Here is a 20,176-nt window from a genome sequence, read left to right on the forward strand (position 1 = left end):
CAAAAGTAATAATAACTCTAAACCACTGGATAAACCGCACTAGCAATATTCCGACTATCTTCGGAAATTTTAAGTTATCTGAAGATTTGTATAATATTACGGGAACATATAATTTAAAGGTTAAACACACTGAGAAATTTTTGAATTACTTCACTCTTGACTTCGACGTTTGCAAAAGTAGAGAAATGCTATATAACCAATATGCGGCAAAGATAATAGAAAGAGAATTACGGGCTGTTTCAAATTACCCATTGAACTGTCCAGTAAAAAAAGGTTTGCTTTATGAGAATTTATTCGCATACATACGTTAATTAAAGTTTATTTCTTTGCAGAATTATGAATATTATTTAAAAGGATTCACAATTAGCCCGAATTTAATTCCAGGTTATTTACCGAATTTTTTTTTTTTATCAAACTTAACTTTTTTACAGAAATCTACAAACCGGTATAAATATAGTTATTACAGGTCAAGTACGAAGCAAATAAATTCTTTTATATAATAAAATAATCACTTAATCGAATGTTTTACACAAGTAATATAATCATATTTGCATTCGATAAATGTTGGTGTGGTTGTTGTTTAAGGTGAATTTTACATGTGTAAAATATGAAATTGATTTTATCTAATAAAAGCTTTGTTTGTCAAATTTATGCCTTGCTCTTGAATTTTAACATGAAATAAAATAAGTATTAGATTTAATTTGCGTGTTTAATATATTTTATTTAATCAATGAATCACAATAATCTTTGCAAGTTTCTATTTGATTTACCTTGTGCTAGCCAATAGTTTGTGCGTTTAAGTTTATGTCTGTGGCTGAATGCTCTCACAGCTATGCACTCGATGTCTGTGTGATGGGGAAAAATGATGATGAAAAAATAAGAAATAATAAACGAAAGAAACGAAAAGTAAAACAAAAGAAATGTGTAAGCGAAATCATACTTCTGAGTCCTCCTCATTGAGGCGTCTGTTGCTGTGAGTGCCATTGACCATTTGCGGCCTGCCCCGCAGCCGCTGCCGCATGCGACGCACACAACCCTCCTCTTCCAGAATGTGATATAGCTGAATCAGTAGTATGACAAATACCACCACAAGCGTTACAAACGCTAAAACGTCCCGGGTCGTCCAATATGGATGAATGCCACTGACGCCAGCTATAGGACCACACTGTGCCTCAGTCGCCGGCTGCAATTGTGGCTCCCTTGTGATCTGTTCACTGCTCGGTTTGTGATGATTGCACGGCACCGGCAGATGGATGCCACGATCGGTGAAAAATGTGGCTAGTATGTGCATGAATCTGTAGTCACTGTCGCACACTCCAAGCTCCTGGAACTTTGGATGCTGTTGATGAAACAACTTGTAGTCGAAGTCTGTCAGTCGAACATCCTGTACATTGAGTTGCTGTAAATTTGGAAGAGTTGCAAAGTTGGCGGCCGTCACTGAGATTAGATGATTGTAGGATATGTCCAGTTTAGTCAGGCGATAGGGCAGCATTGATGATAGTTCCTCCAACTGATTGTAGGCGAGATTCAGTTGTGTGAGACTGGGCAGCAGCAGACGCAGAGAGTTGTTTGCGGGCGAGAGTGAGTCAATGTTGTTTTTAGAGAGATCGAGACGTTGCAGATTCCACATGCCGTCGAGCAGCGTGGAAGTGGCATTGCCATCCAGCAGATTGTGCTGCAGGTCGAGCTCGATGACGGCACTCTTATCGCCAATGTAAAGCTTCGTCAGCTCATTGTGGCCGGCCTGTAAATTGATAACGCCGCCGTAGATGATTAAGCGCTGCAAGCGGCTGCTCTCGATGCGCACTCTTTGAACGCTCTCGAGCTGCAACTCCTCCACCTGACAGTTGCTCAGATCGAGTAATCGTAGAGTTTTCAATGGCAACAACGTGCTCGACTCGAATTGAACAAAGTGGTTGCCATTGAGCAGCAGCGTCTGCAGTTTAGTGTTGTGCTCAAAGATTCGTGGATGAATGTACGTTATCTCATTGTCGCTGAGATCGAGATGCAGTAGTTGGGGCAGTGGATCAAATGCATCGTCTGCCAGCTCCGTGATGCCATTGCTCTGCAGGCCCAACAGTCGAAGCTGGGTGAGACCCGTAAAAGCCTGTCCGCGAACCACTAGAATATTGTTGTAGCCCAGTTGCAACACCTCCAGCTGCTCCAGCAGCACAAACTGTTGGTTCTTTAGTTGCGAGATGTGATTGCGTTGCAATTGCAATTGTTTTAACTGCTTGACTGGTTGAAAATCATCTTTGTTCACATGGTATACACTGCTGTTCAGCATCATCAACACTCGAAGATTGGGCGTCTGCCGCAGCAGCTCCACGGGCAGAGCTCGTAGCTGACAGTCGCTTAGCAGCAGCTCCTCCAGCTGCAACGCTTTGTTGTCTGTGAATCGCAGTGGCTGCACAAAGGTGCTCGAAAGTTGCGATAGGCTGCAGGTAGAATCTGGGCAACTGGCGCTGACATTGAGGTTATTGTTGTCATCATAGACGGGTAATCCTAACACACATTCTACTCCCAACAGCAACAGCGAAAGCAATAGTCTATGCATGACGATATATACTATATAGATCTATATATATACTCCACTGGATTACGCTTTTGTTCCCTTATAACCGACGCTTGCAACCGCGTTAAATTAACTGAAATGCGATCGCTGCTCCATGAAGCATTCTTATCGCCAGCAAAGCTCAGATTCAGCGTCTGCGGGTTATACTATACTTATGCATATATTGCTTGCTCTGATAAGCCAGAGAGCGTGTGGTATATAATTTCCCCTTTGGGAAATTATTGGGACACACAAAGCGCTGATCTGCAACAAAGTTGCTCTTGCATTCCAACTGATAATTGATTACGACATCGTGCTTCAGAACTCAAGTTAGACCACCCACGAGTTTACATTTAATTATGACATTAAACAAACATAAAAGCCGAAGGAATTATTTCTAATAAATATCAGAGCTTCAAATAAAAAATAAATTTATTATTGTTATCCAATATTTATTAACCGTGATGTGGACATTCGATCTAAACTTTAATTTTAAGAAATTAATTTATGTTATGTCTTTATTAAATTTCAATGCTATTTTAGTAAGTAAGAAATTAGAATAATAAAACTATTAATTTGTTTTTCAAAACGAAAATGATTGGATATTAAGTCAAATAGCAATCAATAGATGTAAACATTCAAACCTATTAAAAATGAATTATTATAGGTTACTTTATTAACATTAAGCGAACAACATATGAAATAGTTAGCAGCTGACTACAAACATGGACACTCAAGTTTCGAATCATCTAGCTATAGTTTTGAGACTAAATATTTTTTTGATCATTCATGGTGCAAAGGTGAGTGAAAATGAAAAGCTAGGAAAAACGGACTTTTGTTTTTTCAATGGCTTTATTTGTTTTTATAAAGATATGGAGTAGTAGATTTTACTAAACTAGATATTGACAATCGACTTCCAAACGTAATCTCGATGAACTCTTCGATCAATCGCACATCTAACAATATTACTGCTCTCCATCTAAATTACAAGTTTTCCGAAGATGTGTACACTTTAACGGGACAATTTAATCTAAAAATGAAACACACTGATAAGTTTATTAATTACTTCACAATTGAATTCGACGTTTGCAAAAGTAGATAAATGCTAAATAGCCAATATGTGGCTCGGGCGTTAGAAAAATAATTACGAGCTGTTTCCAATTATCCATTGAGCTGTCCATTAAAAAAAGTTTGTTTTCAAAATTTGATTCGCAAAAATGTATAAAAATTATTATTATTATTATTTTTTTGTTTTACAGAATTATTATTATTATGTAATTGGATTCACAATTGCCTCTAACTTAGTACCAAATTATTTTCCGGAAGTATCGTTTATGTCAAATATGACTTTTTTTTTTTAGAAATCTACAACCCGCTATTAGCTTTATTATTCAAGCTCAATTGCGAAGAAAATAAATCGTTTTATATTATGGAGAAATCACTTTAATAATTAAGCCGAACATGTTTTAATTTGTATTCATTTGAACTGTTTTTTCAATTTTTCACAGTATATGTTTTTCATTTAAAAATATGTCTATAAAACCACTACATTTACTATTCGTTTTTTTTTTTTGCAGTGTGGCAACAATATTTATAAACAATTAAGAAAGCACACACAAAGCTTTCAGTTTGTTGCTGGAAAAAGCTTCATATGTGTACTTATGAAGGCAACAGACTGAGAAATCTGCGCATTTGGAGAGAACACGTTGTCAATGGGTCAGTAACATGACTTCTAACACGAAGATCAAAGTAGCCCATATGCCCACATATAACACACGCATCGCCATGACATTGCCACTGCTGAGTGGACTTGGAATGGGAGATGGAGAAGGAAAAGGAGACGGAGACGGAGATGAGGTTGCAGTTGAAGTCGGGGCACAACTTAGAAGCCATCATAATTTAAACATGAGTGTTGCTTGCCACTGCGCATGGGCAACAATGCTGCTGCTGTTGCTGTTGCTGCGAACAAATGCGTTCAACACTGCGCTACAAGCTCGACAGGGTCGCCTGGCGTTATCAGCTGCGGCGATGCTGATTAATCGCTGCTGATAAGCAGCCCCTTTGAGTGTCTGTCCCTCTTTGTCTGTCCGCTTTGTCTGCCTGGACGTGGATTGTGGTTCTTGAATGACGAGCAATGATGACGAGGATGATGATCGACGGTAGCGTTGCGTTGACGTTGACTGCGTGCGGGTTTTGGGTACTTCAACAATACTCAAAAACACACACACATAAACTCATATTCATATTCTATGCTTTTGTGGTTATCCCTTTTTGGTGGTTTTCTCTTTGGGACTTTTGTGCAAAGGTGTGCCTGTGTTATGCGAAATATGCGTGGCGTTGTCCAATGCCGATCGTTCGAGCCGATCTGTTGTCCTTTCCCCTCTATACTCTACTGCCCCTTTTCTCGGGCCAATGTCCGTTCATTGCCCAAAGTGGTTTAGATTAAGGGCTTTAGTTTAGTATTTTGGCAACAAATGGGGCGTTATTTGCTCAGCGAAACGTGCGACTGCTTTGCCTTTCGATCTGGCTCTGACTTTGGCTTTGACTTTGGCTGTGGCTTTGTGGCCAAAACGATCGATCTGGACAACGGTCGGTGCACCTCATTGACCTCTGAAGCCGTCCTCATTCCTTGTTTGCTGTTCTTCATTCTCCTCAGAGAGATGTTCTTGCTCTTGCTCTGCGTTTTTTTTTTGTTGAACATCTGTCGATCTTGTACGGCGATAATTTGAATTGAGTTTTCTCCGTTTGCGATCCTCAGTTTCTCACTCACTTACTCAACCATGTGCTGTCACATTGACTCTAATAATATAGCTCTCAGCTAGCTCTCGCTCTACTCTCATGCGGGTCAACAGTGCAAAGTGTATTGCTGCCCACATAATAAGCTAGTAATGTCAACTAATCAAAGTGCTGAGCTTTCTCACTCCTCCTTAACCGTTCTCCCACTCTGTTCGTATTTAAAGTCCCCAAACGTGTCACCTTGCCCCATTCAATGCTCTTCAGGTTGCAAGCTCAGTCAGCTCAGTCGCATTCACGCTGCACGTTCGAGTCGTTTTCTCGCAATTAACGCGAAATTCTACGAATTGTTTAATTAGAACTCCAGCTACATCTACAGCTACAGTTCCAGCTCGAGCTCGAGCTCCAGCTACAGCTACAGCTTCAACGCCAGCACGTTTGCGCTGGGCGCTGCATAATCTTTTTGTAAACATGAAACTCGCGCCATTATATCTGAACGTTGCCACAGACTGCAGCAATTGGATGCGAGAGCGCGAGGGGGGGAGGCACTCAGGTTGTTTCTCTTACATGTTTTATGCCTCACTCCACTTCACTCCGCGCTGCGCTGCGCACTGTGGCTACGTTTTAAATTTAAAATCTGTGAATTTGAAGCAGTTAATCGAGCAACGTTGTGTCTGCCGTCTTCGTCTCTGTCTCTGTCTTCACAGTCTGCAGTCCGCAGTCTGCAGTTGAGACTCGAGCTGAGCTTCTGCTTAGGTGTTGCGTCTGCTTGTTGTTGTTGCTGTTTGCTGTCTGTTGTGGCTGATTTCGTTTGCCGATTAAATCATTAAATATTCCGATTGTGTAGCGTTATAATGAAATGTTTTTAACGCTTGTCTGATTTGAAATTATGCAGAGAATTAAAGGATCTGCTGTGCGAGTATTTGTTTTAGCACAAAGCAACCAGCCAGCCAAAAAAAAACAAAAAATAAACACATCTCGTTTACGTGGAAATTTTATTGATAAGCTTGCAATCAAAGTGCGAGTTTTGTTTGTTGTGCGGTGTGTGTTGTCAGGGCAGATGCATCTCAATCTTTTGGCATTTTGTAATTGCTTGATAATATTTAAAATCACAATATTCCATTTAACTTTTGTCATATGTGTGCCACTCGGCGTATGCGTAACATGCATCAAATGCAGCTGGATCTGACAACAATACAAACAAAAATATAAAAAAGACAGACGAGTCAGAGATATCTGAGTGAGATTTGACTGAACTTCATTTGATTTAAACACAATCGCTGATGCATAATTAATTAAAAGGTTTTCATTTTTTGCTCTCTTTCTCTCTCGTTCGCTCTTTCTATATATTTGTATTTGGTTTGCTGTCTCCATTTCACAACACGCCCCAAAACGGTTGCCGCATTTGTTGTAGTTGTTGTTGGTTGCTGGGTTGCTTGGTTGTTTGGTTGGTTGGTTTATTCGCCTTATCTTGTAAATTGAATTATGAAATCGTCAACTTGAAACCGAACTGAATGCAGCCCAAGTGAGCCGAGTGGGGAGAGTGAAGAGCCTGCCCGTTGCTCCTTTTCGCCCATAGACTGGAAAATCAGTTAAGAGAGCATGACGCCGACGACGACGTCGTAGCAACAACTACTATACAGCAGCTGTCCCGCGCGTAACGCCAATGACCAATGACAGCAGGCAGCCAGTTGCCCCAGCACTGTGCCCCTGCCACAGCCATAGCGACTGCCTTTGAATCTGTGAATTGCGTGTGTGAGTAAGAGACAGACAGACAGAGAGAGAGAGCAAGAGAGAGAGAGAGTAAGCAAACAAAACGAGCGTTTAACATAATCATATCATATCTGCCATTTGCATACGAGTACAAGCAGCCTCCAGTACCAGTTTCAATCTCATTCCCATTCCCATACCCAAGAACATTTCGTTGCCCTTACTCCTCCCCATTGAGATCTGTTTGTTTTGTTTGGCTTGCTTGTTTGTCTGACTGCACGAGTGAGCAGCAGCAGCAGCATCAGCAGCAGCATTTAGAAGTTTATCTCCATTCATGGCTATATTTGTTGGCCTGCTTTTGATTTTTCATATTTTCCCTTTTTTTGTTGTTGTTGTTGTGGTCTTCCCTTTTTTTGCTGCTCTAATCGAAAAGACATCATCTGCATCTGAATCGAAATCCGAATCGGAATCTGGCATCTGGACAGAGACGCTTTGTTAAGTAATTGAGAATATAATTACACGAATTACGACGCACTCGTTGAGATTATCGAAGCGTTAGCATCTGTTTTATCTATCTGTCTCTGTTTATGCCTTTGCCTTTGCCTCTGTGCTGTCTGCTTTTGACAAGTGCGTTTTGTACAAGCACTTTTGGACTGACCTTTTGTGTTTGGCCAAGTTCAAAAGTCGTGGCGTCTCTATTTGGGACATGTGTGCGCTTTCGCAGCGCTTGACAATTGACAAGCCACTGCTAGACATAAAGCCAGACATATTCATAGACATAGAGAGAATGAGAGAGACGCAGAGCAATTGCCACTTCCCAAAGCAATTACGCCACAATTTAAGCGTGTAAACAAAAAATTACAAAGTTGTTAGAGCAAAATGGCAAACAAAGTGCAAGTCATCGTCGCTGGCGCCTACAAATGACATTCCAAATGGCAGAAAGAGACGCAGCAACAGAGAAAGAGAGGGGAAAACAAACAAGAGAAAGAGCGATTTGACAATTACGTCTAGAAAAATTATAATTATGACAGTGAGCATTGTCAGCGGACGAACAAAGTTTTATTTTGCAGAGAGCTATAGAATGATTAGCAAATTTGTTGACTATATTTTTCGTTATACCGCAGATACAATAATTAATTTGGGGTAAGCTATATGTTTCAGTACTTCACTTTGGTAACTCCATTTTTGTTGATTCTAAATTCTAAATGATTTTATTTAATTAAAAATAGTATCTACTGTTAAATTCTCTTAATTTTATTATAAAATACAATTTGACACTAATCCAAAGCGATTGAAACCTCATTGGTAACTGCATTCAATTGGTCTGCAATTATTCCATTTGACTGGGCTTCACTGTACCATTTAAAATGGTGACCCGATTTGTTAGACCAACTCAATGCTAACAAACCACAAGTAATTGCAACGCACTGGAAATGAAATCCAAGTGGTGGATGTACCTGATGGACTCTACGGTGGCGACACACATCATCGAGCTGCTAACTCTTAATTGGTCAATTGGGCAACAGTTGGACCTTTACCCCCCCTCTCTCCGCAGACAGAAAGGTGCACGGAGGAGGGGGGAACGTGTGAGAGACGCAAGTGTTACCTTTCCAATAAATATTTGTTACGCACAAATAAACTTGTAGCGCGCGTTAGAAATTCGTTTGTTCCCCGTTTTTCCAAACAGAGTAGAGCAAGTGAACCGAAACAGAGCAAGTCCTACTACCATAGATGTGTGCAGTTGTGCCTCTGTGTGTGTGTGTGTTGGGGGAATCTAATGTTTTATCAAATTTTGATAATCAGCGTGTTGTGTTTGCTTCTCGCCTTGCAGTGTTTGCACGTTGTCTTGTTTTGTGTGTTGATTTGTATACCCCGCAATGCGAGAGAAGTGCAATGGACATTTTGCTTAAAATTGAGGTAATGTTGATTTAATACTAAAATTAATGTATTGCTTCCTTGGAAAAAGTGTGCTTAAACATTGAAAAATATTTTAAAATATGTTTCTGAAATGTTAAAATTCAGGCATTTGAAGATTAAGTTTTATATATACTAATCATGTATATAGTTGATGTTAAATTAATAGAACTTTATCAAATACTTAAATACGATTGAGCACAATTTTATGATCCAACTATCAACTATACTATCTCAATCTCTTTTTAAGCTCTTTCCATCTTCTCTTGGGTATTTTGCAGTCGCATCACTGAATGCGTTTGTCGACTTCTGGTGTGTTTTTTTTGTTGTTGCGAACACCGAAAACCGAGAAGCGACGAAATGTTTGCTTAATTTATCGCAGTAGCATCGCCAGAGCTTGTTCGAAAATAGAATTTAATTGGTTGCCACTGAAGTGCCCCCAGAACTGTGGCAATCTCAACTCAAATTCAAACTCCGATCTGAACTGAACTAAATTGTTGTCCCCTATGCCTAGTTCATAATTTGGCAGCAGCCTCGATTTTAACGGCTTCCTGTTTCGTTCTCTTCTACTCGGCGTTATCGAAACATTTGAATCGCTGTTCGCACCTATTCAAATGATGAGCAGATTGAGCTGATTGAATCGGCCTGGTCCTAATCTCGGAAGTCTTTAGCTTCATTTTGCTGAAAAAAACCAAAACAAACAAAAAACGTGGAGTCGATTCAGCTCAGTTTTTCTTTTGCATTCTTTTTTTGTTGTGGTCGATTATCAGTTGGGTTTTTGTCGTGGCCATCTCGAAGCTGGGCCCATCACGTGTCTAATTTCTCGCTGGCCAAATAGTCCTCCGGAGTGCTCATTGTGTTGCGGTTTGTTTATCTTGATGCAGGCGCGCAAAAATGTTTACAATTTAGTTTGCTCCTTTTTTGCTGCCTCTCTCTTGTTCTCTCTCTGTTGGCTTCACAATGAAAGAGAAAATTAAAACCAAAAAAAAATGTTACCAGCTTGCTGCTCTGTCTTGGCTACGTTTCATTTTTCATATTGGTCACTCAATTGTCTCTCGAAACCAGACGAGACACATGCCACAAGGTGGCTCTGGTCTGGTCCAGACACGGAGACACGAAAGTTGACTCGACTCGACAATCGGCGTTTTGTGTCAAATAACAAATAAATATCACGCATGGCCAAAAGCAGCAATCAAAACCATCAACTGCCAACTGGTAACTGGCTGTGGCAACTGATAGATGGCAATGTGGCGATAAGCAAAGCATTGTTGAGGATCCTGCTGCATACACACGTCCTGGCAAAAACAACTCGATATATTGCTGCGATAAAGTGCCACACATTGTTGTTGTTTCTGCCGATGTTGTTGCTGTTTCTGTTGCTGTTGCAATCAATGTTTGATTAACATGCGTTTTAGGTCTCCCAGACGCTGTAACTGAGCCAAGTGTCTCGCTGGCCATCATATAAATGGTCAGCCCTAAGGCGCAACCATAATTATTTCATTATAGCCATTTCTTTCATCAAGCAACCAACGAAAACCCATAGGCCACAACTTCTGTGATTGCTGTGTTGTTGTTGTTGCTCTGTGTTGCTGTGGCTGATGATTTGGCTGCTAGCTTATCAATTGGTCGCCATCTTAATTGTTTGTTGTTAAACACGCAGCTCGTTCCCCACAACAACAACATCAACAACGACAGCAACAACTTTGACTCTGTATCTTGGTCTTGTCTTGGTCAATAGATTTTTCAGCTTATTGATTTTTCATTTGAATTCCGTCGTCAGCCGTTGATTTATTGTTGTCCACTTAATTTGTTCGAGATGCTGTTCAGATTTGCCGGATTTTAAAGCCTGTTCGACTACTAATTCTCATGCTCTGGCTGACTGCTTTGATTTAAAGGGTATTTATTACCTGTTGTTTTTATCAAATAACTATTCAATCGTTCGCATTCGTGTTTAAACGCCCTGAAACTATAACTGAACTAGTTTGCTTAACAACTCAAAATGCATTAAATCTTGTTAGCAAACCAATTAAAACTGTGTCATTTGCATAATTGATGTCGCACCACCTAAAGATTCGTATGCGAATTAATTTATTTAATCCGAGCAATTATACGAAACCATTTAAACGAAATATTTTCCATTAGGAAAAGTATTTTTGTTTTGTTTATTTGATTGATTTGACAAGAAATACGTGTGCGATTTTATGATATACATATGTATATCAAATGGTAATATTATACAATTACATTAATTTTATGCATTTCTCAATAGAAATCGTTAAATGTTTTCAGATGTTAATATTGATACAAATCTTACAAGTTTATTTTTATAGTTTTTAGCTGAAATTGTTTAACATGTTTAATATAAATATTTCAGTTAGTTGCTTCAACATATTTTTTGTGACTTTTCCAAGCTTAGCCCTTTCATTTACTGCCAGCCATAATTCTCAGAAATTGCAATTGAGGCTTTTGTCCGTTTGGCCAAAAGGATTCCCCCCTATGGAATAGTCCTTGTCAGAGCCGAGGGCCGCAATTAGACACAGTTGCAAACAGTGGCCAACTGCCCAGGGGTGTCCAGGTGTGTGGTCAGCTGTGGGCATGGACATTCTGTGGCATCATTCTTCTATTCCCCCCGCTTACGATATTTTGTGACTGTGGCGTTGAGAGACAGACAATGGCAATTGTGGCCGGCTGAGAATGTTGTCATATGTTGCCTCCGTTGTCGTCGCTCGTCGGTGTATTTCATGTAAACAAATAACAAATTAAATGAAAATTTAAATAAAAGAGAGAAACACTCGGAGACCCGCACATACACAAACACACACACACACACACACAACCACACACAATCTGGTTAGCTGGAGGGCTGGTTTTGGGCCAAAACAAACGATTTATGTAGCGGGCGAGGGCAGGATAAACCTAAAAAAAGGAGAAGTAAAATAAAATTAAACCCCGGCGCTAGACGGCGTCATCGTTGTGGCTCATGTAGGCGAAACCCCGCTGATCAAATCAAATAAAACGAACACACTGAAGGAGCAGAGGTGTACAGAGGACACACACACACACACACACAAAAAAAAGAAAAGGACAATCAGAAGGGAAGGATTTCCACATGGGAGGGGTTGCTGTCTCGTCGTCGTAGTCGTCGTCAACAAGGCGGGTGGCACTCTACTGTAATTGGGATTTGTATTGAGTTATTATTTATTGTCAGACCCGTGTCTACGGGCCAAGTCAAAATAGAGAAATTATCGGGCTCTGCTGCTGGCTGCTTGCTGCTTGCCTACTTAAATTGCGTGTTGAATTGATTGATTTGGCGGGCCAATTGCCATTGCGGTCTGTGTGGCCTCCTTGAGTCTCCTCTATGTTGGCCATGGCTTTGCATGTCAATAGGTGCTAAAAATTGAGTTTGTTGCGACGGATCAGGCGGAGCCGGCTTGAAACTTAATTAAGCAAAACGCTGTGCTGTGCTGCGCCGCAACAACAGAAGCAGAAGCAATGCCACATCAAAAGATAAACGCACGACAATCAGTCACAGCTGCGGGGGAAGTGCAAAATGCATCAGCAGCAGCAGCGGCAGCTGCAACATTCAACTCGGAACTCGGTAACTCGCGACTTGCGACCTGCGACTCAAGCAGCGACATTTACATACTTACAAGGAAAGCAAGGAAAGGCTGCCACGGCGATGATATATAAAAACACAAGAAATTTGACATGAACTGTGAGATTTCAACGCAAAGATAGCGCCAAAAGATGCGACCGCTTGCGAATGAGTCGGGAACGGAGATGGAGACGGAGTTTTTCGGAGACTGTGGCTCTGGCTCCTTGAATAATGGCGGCCACGAAACGAGCAGGACAGAGTGAGAGAGTGTGAGAGAGAGCGAACCACATTGGTTTGGACCCAAGCACAATTGTAAGAAAAACTCAAGAGGGTACAACATAAAACACACAAGAGATGAGATGAGATGCCAAGCCATGCCATGGGATGAGAGGAGAGCTCAAGTTGAAGCTGAAATTGGAATTGGAGTTGGAGACAGCAACCAGCAGCCAACAGCCAACAGCCAGCAGCCAACAACCAGCCAGAGTTGGTAGCTGAGAAAAGGTACGTTGTTGGTTGCTTACTTCGTATACTGAAGATGAGGCGATTTCTAGATTTGATAAGCGAAATCATTTGTGATAAAATAAATAATTGAGTTCGTTTGCATATCATGGGAAACATCTCTCTCTGCCCTGCACACAGACAGTCATAAACAAAAAGGAACCACTAAAAATATATATGTATGTATATAAAAAAGAATAACAGCAACAACAAAATGTGTGAGCTGAAGAGTGGAGGGGAATTTAATAAATTCATAGGCATACGGCACACACTCATAATTTTCCAATTGTGTCACAGATTAGAAAACGTCTTTAGACAGACTTCAATCAATTCGGACAACGTTGTTGCTGCTGTCTCACTGTCTGTCTTTCTGTCTACATAGATGTCTTTGTGTGTGTGTGTGTGTGTGTGTAGCGCACAGAGCCTATCGACTATCAGCTATCAGCGACTATCAGAGACGCACAGGGCGCACCTCAATGCGATAAAGCGTTAAAATTAATTATCGACTGCCACATTGCTGCGCTTGTGCTGTCAAATCTTTATCGCGTAATTGATTTCATAGCTACTGCGTTGCGTTCTTCAAAATTACACGCCAAGGGCCCCAAAAACAGAGACGACTTCGACTTCTTCACAAGCCCATTGTTTAGACAGTTGAAGAAATGGTTTGAAAAACCCCCAACAACAGACAGCTCTAAACTGGCATCTACACGCTGACTGATCGACTTCGAGATACCAATTACTATTACCATAGTTACAAGTTAATTCAACTAAACTGTTTTCTATAATTTAAATATTATATTAAAGTTGTAGCTGAGAGTAAAATTCAGTTTTTCTTGTACAGTAAACCTTAAATTACTCTTAATCATTTAATTCATTGCTTGCACTTCAAAATGCCGCCAACAAAACCACAGCTGAAATACCTCTTTTACCATCGATTACAGGGTATATATAGACGCGATGGCGGGGGATAGCAATTGGGGTAAAGCGCTAGAAAACATCACGATAAGAAACTGTGATTTTTATTTTTCAACTGATTTTTGATTTCCTGTACAATTTTGATTAAAAACTTTACGAAGAGGTAGCTTCTGTCAGCGCTCCTCTGTTGCCACCTTTCCCCCCCTCAGCTAGGCATCGACAAACAAATTGAAAACAAAGTCTAATCAGTCACAATTGAGCAATTTTTTATAATTTTTGTTTTTCCTTTTCTTTTCTTTTTTTTTTTGTTGCACTGTTGAGACTCTGCTAGAGTTGTGGTTTTTTTCTGAAGAGAGCTGGAAATCTAATCACTGACAAGCTATGGCTGCCTGTATTTGATAGATAGTTTCAGATGGCACGTCATACAATCTGACTGCCTGCCATTGCTTACCATGGCATGGCTCATGTTCTTGTTGTTGTTGCCCCATTGAGAATTATTTGGTGAATGCTCGAGAAGGTGGCTAAAGATTTGAACCAGTTGATTAGCGCCGTGCCAAGTACAAGAGCTTCTTGAGCTGCCCAAAAATATATACTTATGCTCATGCTTACATACATACAGACAACTAAGGACAGTCATTAGTTAAGACTGTGCTATAAAGATACTATATACTTACTTGTACAATTTCCGATTGGGCACTTCAGCAGCTGCAACCCCATGGCCAGGTCCTTGTCTCGCCTCCTTGGCTCTTGTTCATTCCGGCGCAGTCTTTTGTGCCTCGTGTAATTAAAACTTAAAACGCTTTTTGTTTTGCAAGCAGCTCTTGAACCATTGTTCTTGAACCAAAAAGTTCAGACCACCCCGCTTCCACGCCTCGTCTGCTACTCCACACGTCTCGACAACAGCAGCGAACTCAAGTGTTTTCATTGTGCAAATTCCAATAGAGAGCGTGCGACTTCTTCTTTCTACTGAACAGCAAATTATAAAAAACAACGAGAGAAATGCGCCTGCTAAAAGTTTTCCACCTCTCACCCCTTCTCCGATGTCTGTGTATGTGTGTGTGTGTGTGTGGCAGGACCTACAGCAGCGACAGCACTTGGTGCTTCGAGTTCAAGTGTTGCAACGCGCGTGCCTCGTCGATGTCGATGTCGAGGCAGGCGCCTCAAGTGTGCCAATATGTTGCAACTTCGAACCGCAGCACATGCCACAGCATCATTGGCAGGAGAGCAGTGCAGCACAAGGACGCTTGCAACACCGATACTCATATCATTAGCACATGCGGCATATTCATATTTTCCATTTTAATACGTGCTGGCAGCTCATTTATCGAATTGTTGCCCTCAGCTTCGAAGTTCGAACCACAACCATTGAAATTGTCGACATAGCTATAAATGGCAATTATTTAAAGGCACTAAAATTGCAGTTGATTAAAGTTGGAATTTTATTTGTGATTTGAAGCACAATTTATCTTAGTGAAAATAATTTGAATAAGAATTTGTACATGCAATTTAGTTTTATGCAGTTAATAAAACAAATAATAGTTTTGAATTATTGAATAAGAATTATATAATGATTGCTTGTTTTTTGTATTTATAACATCTTTTAGTTTTAAATTAAAGAATGGTGTCTGATAATCTAACTTTTAAGTAATAACACTCATGTCATCTATGTATAACTTATTTCACAAGCATTGTCCAAAATATATTTTAAATTGACCTTACTCTTGAATAAATTAGAAAACAGAACTACTTCAAAGTTTAATCACACTCTCAGTTTAGATTTCAACTACGAATCGAAATAATTTCTTAATAAATCAAGAAAGGCTATAAGTCATAATCCTAACCCGAATTCTGAGAAATTATTTAACAATATTTAAATAATAATTACATAATACTTCATCTTCTTTTCTCACTTTTAGCTACAAACAACTTCAGTGGAATAAAATCTATAAACATCGATAGCATTAGCGATATTGATATCAATCCTACCTGTGTCCATGAACCTGTAACTGTCCAGTGCATAAATCATGAATGCTATGACAACAACAACATTGAGAAGTCCATAGAAATCTACCAAAATAAACGCCCGCAGCGCCGACTATAGGTGAGTAGACCTTGAATCGTACAGGTTCGATATTCCAGCGCCCCGATACTATATTTCGAGGTTTTGACCTACGCCCTCGTTTGCTACTCGGCTACTTGGCTGCTGTTACTGCTGTCTGTGTTGTCTGTGACGAAATATTTAGTCGAAAATATTGTCCCTAATGCTGGCGCCAGACAAGTCTTATGCTGATGATGATGACAGACTTAGGCACCGTACACAAAACAAATCCAACCTGTCACACTAACGACTTCTGCGAAGACAATGGCCAGCCTCCGCCTCTGTCTTCGTCTTTGCCACAGTCGCAGTCGCAGTCGCAGTCTCCATCTCAGCCATGGCCTGAGTTGCAATAGCAATTGCATGTTGCACGTAGCAGGTTGCAGGTTGCAGGCTGCTGGCTGCTTTGTCTATAAGCCAAAAGTGTTGCACTACTTTTGAGTTCTTAGAGACAAAAGACTATAGTTTTAGCTGCGCGGCGCTTTGTTGTTCTCCTTTGTGTGTATGTGTCTGCATATGGGTATTGTATATGCATTTTATGGTGCAATTCTTTTGTGCTCACACCAGCCGAAGGCAGGCCAATATTTTTATTGCCGCTTGTACAAAAATTTATGAAATACAAATAGCAGCCCGTTAAGAGTTATGACCCGGCGCTAGGACCTGGCCCTAGAGGCTGTGAAAGGCATTTCGGCAAGTGCATTGGTATTTTATATGGGACCGGGGATTGGAATTGGGATAGGGCTGAGCTGAGCTGATATCATGCAGCGATCGTACAGAGGGTTAACAGCCGATCTTAACTGGCGCCAGGATTTCAAAGGGATAAGCTGTAAAATAGGGCACATATTTATTTTACACTCGATGAGATAGTTTTTCGAGTTTTTCTTTTTGAGAAATTGCTTTGTCAATTAGTTATTCGGCTATCTACAAATTATTAACATTTTTTATATTTCACACATTTCTGATGTGTCATTTAAAGTTATTCGAAATTAGTTGAATATGTATTTAATTTTTGATTGCATAAATATAAGAACAAACAAAGCATTACAAATAAATCAAATTTTATATTTTATTCAAATTTTTAATTCATAAATCACTTTATCATTGACTTAATCATTTTGATTCCCTAGACTCTTCTATATTATCCAACATATTAGAGAACATTTAAATACCATAAATAGAGTTGTCGTAGAGGACAGACAATCAATGATATATTTTCACAGATTGCTATTGAGCCTTTAGTTTAACTTCCGCAGAATTTGTTGATTGTAGATTTCATACTAGATCTTTTATGATAAGTTTGCTACAGGTGTCAAGAGGTTATCGATAATCGTTATTCCAGTTACACACCATTAATTTGATATACTTGTATATTTTCTAAGTCCGTTTTTCGGCTAATCTCCGCATTGTCGAGGTTTGATAATGATCGCGGCAAAATATTTCATATACAGCTGCATGTGATGTGAGCTGCCGACAAATTGTCTAGCTTCGAACTGATGCATTTGCCATGATAGGCAAATCCTGTGATTTGCTACTCGACGATTTCTAGAGAAATCTGATATCAGTTGACCGATTTTCAGTCTAATGTGCATTGGAGAACAATCAACACCCAGCCAGCCAGATATGATCGTAGGCAGAGAGAAAAAAAACCTCGCACAACGCCTCCTGCTCACGATAAGCACTTGTCTGATCGACAATCTTTATTTTTTTTGGTCGGTTATCAGGGGTACGAGATCTGCAGCAAGATCTCTCCCACTCTCTTGCATGCCACAAGAGGAACGCCGCTGATCGAGAATGATATGCACATTCCAAGAGTCCGAATGTCCGATGTTGTTGCTAATCCTTCTGCGCTCACATGGCTAACGCCCCGGCCAGACAAGAAAGAGAGAGAGAGCAAGAGTGAGGGAGTGTAAGAGGAGGTCGAAGTGTCTGCCGCCGTTGTGGCTTTATGCTAATGATCGAGTCGGCCAAAAACTAGACCAGGCCTTTAGCCGCAGTGCAAAAAACCACTCAAACCACTCATTGTCTGTGCGATTGTTTCATCAAAAATTGCTGCAAATCTCTGCCTGCTGGCCATCCATTGTTTCCGTGCCCAGTTTTTGGTCGCTTTGCTTTGCTTTGGCAAAGGCCAGGCTTGTTGCCTGTTGGCCTGGCTCAATGGCTCACTGGCTCACTGGCTGGCTGACTGGGTTGCCTGGTTTGGTTTCGCTGTTTTGGGAGTGCGAAAAAAATCTCTTAATCGGCACTGGCGACAGCATTCAATGAGTTTTGTGTGCGATTTGAATGTGTGTGTGTGTATGTGTGTTTTCGACGCCGACATTCGCGGCCGAAGCACTTGAAACATGACAATATCAATTTGTACGTACAATGGCCTAATCTGATAATCAGTGCAAACATGTCCTTTGTGTCCATTGTGCGTGAAACAATGCAAACGGCATAGTTGTGCGCCAGGATTAAGTGCTAGTCAGGCAGAAACAGAAACAGAACCAAATCGAGAACTAAAGCCACAACCAGACACACAGAATCAACTGCAGTAGTATCTATGCCAAGTTCTCCTTTTCATTTTTTTTGGCAATTTGGCAACGAGTTGAGTTGGAGTTGAGCCAAAAACTGGCCACCAACTAAGCGCACTCACAGTTCAGTTCATTATGCAGCCTATAAAATGATTAATGTACATTTTATGTTAATAACTTTGGAGTCTTCCGCTACATACATCGTAAAACTCACAGTGATCACAAAAGTTGTTTGCCCATAAAAATCAAAAAGAGACGAAACAGAAGAGTGGAGAGAGAAGAGAAAGATGATCGCCTCTACGGGCATGTCAATCAAATGGAGCTCGAGCAGCCACATAAAAATGATCGACAACAATGACACTTTGGGCGGCAGGAATGCCACGGATAAGCATCTAACCAGAGACATGGAAAGAGGAAAGGAGAGGAGAGCGCCACAACAACTACTACGAATGAATGTAGTGTGTGTGAGTTGTTCATTTATCATGTGGTTGCTGCTGCAAAAAGGGAGTTGCTGCTGCTGCCACTTGAGGACTGTAAGTAGGTGTGGCTACTGAATTAATCATCAGGCAGGCAAATGAAATTGAAATCAAAAATCATAACAAATGCAGTTGTAAAAGTAATTGTAGTTGTCGTTGTGTGGTTGCAACAGACGCAATTAATGAGGCGCTGCCAAGGGTTGTTGCTACTGTCTCTCTCAGTATGTACATCTCTGCATCTATTAGATACTCGAGCCCTTTTGCTGATGCTGATGCTGGACTCCCCACGAATTAGTTGCGTAATTGAGTCATAAAAAACAAATGTGCCAAATGTTCGAAAAACTTTTGTTGGCCCAAAACTTCTTGTTGTCAATTTTAATTGCCAAACCACAAGGATAACAATTGTGCAATTGCATTAATTGTATTGCAGTTGCCACAACACACAAACACAACAACACAATGCTACGCCACGGGTTGTCGCATTTGCCACAATCCAAATTGGTTTGGGAATATGGTCATAGCATATGCGAGGATTTCAGTTTTTGAATTTCGACGGGATTTCTTGCTCTTTTTTTTATTCTTGTTGGTTAACCCGATAAGCGTCCACTCAATTATGTCATATCGCAGCAGTTAAATGGACTTTTAAGTTGCTTTGATTATGTGCAGCGCATATATAAAGAGCACAAATTATATAATAACATTTGTTGGGCTTACCTTTTATGGCCGGGGCCATTAAAATATCCAAAAACGACGAAACGACAAATGCCGCTGCTCAGATTTATCGCATTCCTCTGCACGCTATAAAGCAACAAATAAATTTAAATACTAATAATAATAAAAAGCAAAAAGCCAGTTGGCCAAAAACAAGAGAACCTCACGCATACACCCTCCGAAAAAAAGCTCTAAACTTCTCCCACTCTCCCGGATCTGTCAGTTGCTGTGCTCATATTCCCCAGGAGCTGCGCCTGCTAACTGTTTTTGGTAGTAGCATCCATGCATTCATCCTTCAAAGGATAAAGGGCGCCCATTTATGGCCAGCAATTAAATGGCCTGCCATTTGTTTTATTATAACGCACAGCGAGCGGCGTTCACATCAGCATCAGCGATAAGACCAGTTTTATTATTATCCTTCTCTCTTTTTTTTCTCTCTTTTCTTCTTTCTCTTGTTCCATTTTC

The 20,176-nt window shown here is 40.5% G+C and overlaps 1 protein-coding gene across 1 annotated transcript; it reads right to left on the bottom strand.

Moving 5' to 3' along the window:
* Positions 1–681: 681 nt before the first annotated feature.
* Positions 682–2,638, bottom strand: LOC132786501 (leucine-rich repeat-containing protein 15-like). The gene is made up of 2 exons (XM_060793041.1): positions 941–2,638; positions 682–845 (listed from the first exon to the last, which is right to left on the bottom strand). Exons 1-2 carry the CDS (start codon positions 2,555–2,557, stop codon positions 831–833), a joined length of 1,632 nt encoding a protein of 543 aa, XP_060649024.1. The 5' UTR covers positions 2,558–2,638; the 3' UTR covers positions 682–830.
* Positions 2,639–20,176: the final 17,538 nt, after the last annotated feature.

Source organism: Drosophila nasuta, chromosome 2R (assembly GCF_023558535.2).
Source record: "Drosophila nasuta strain 15112-1781.00 chromosome 2R, ASM2355853v1, whole genome shotgun sequence".
Lineage (NCBI taxonomy): Eukaryota > Metazoa > Arthropoda > Insecta > Diptera > Drosophilidae > Drosophila > Drosophila nasuta.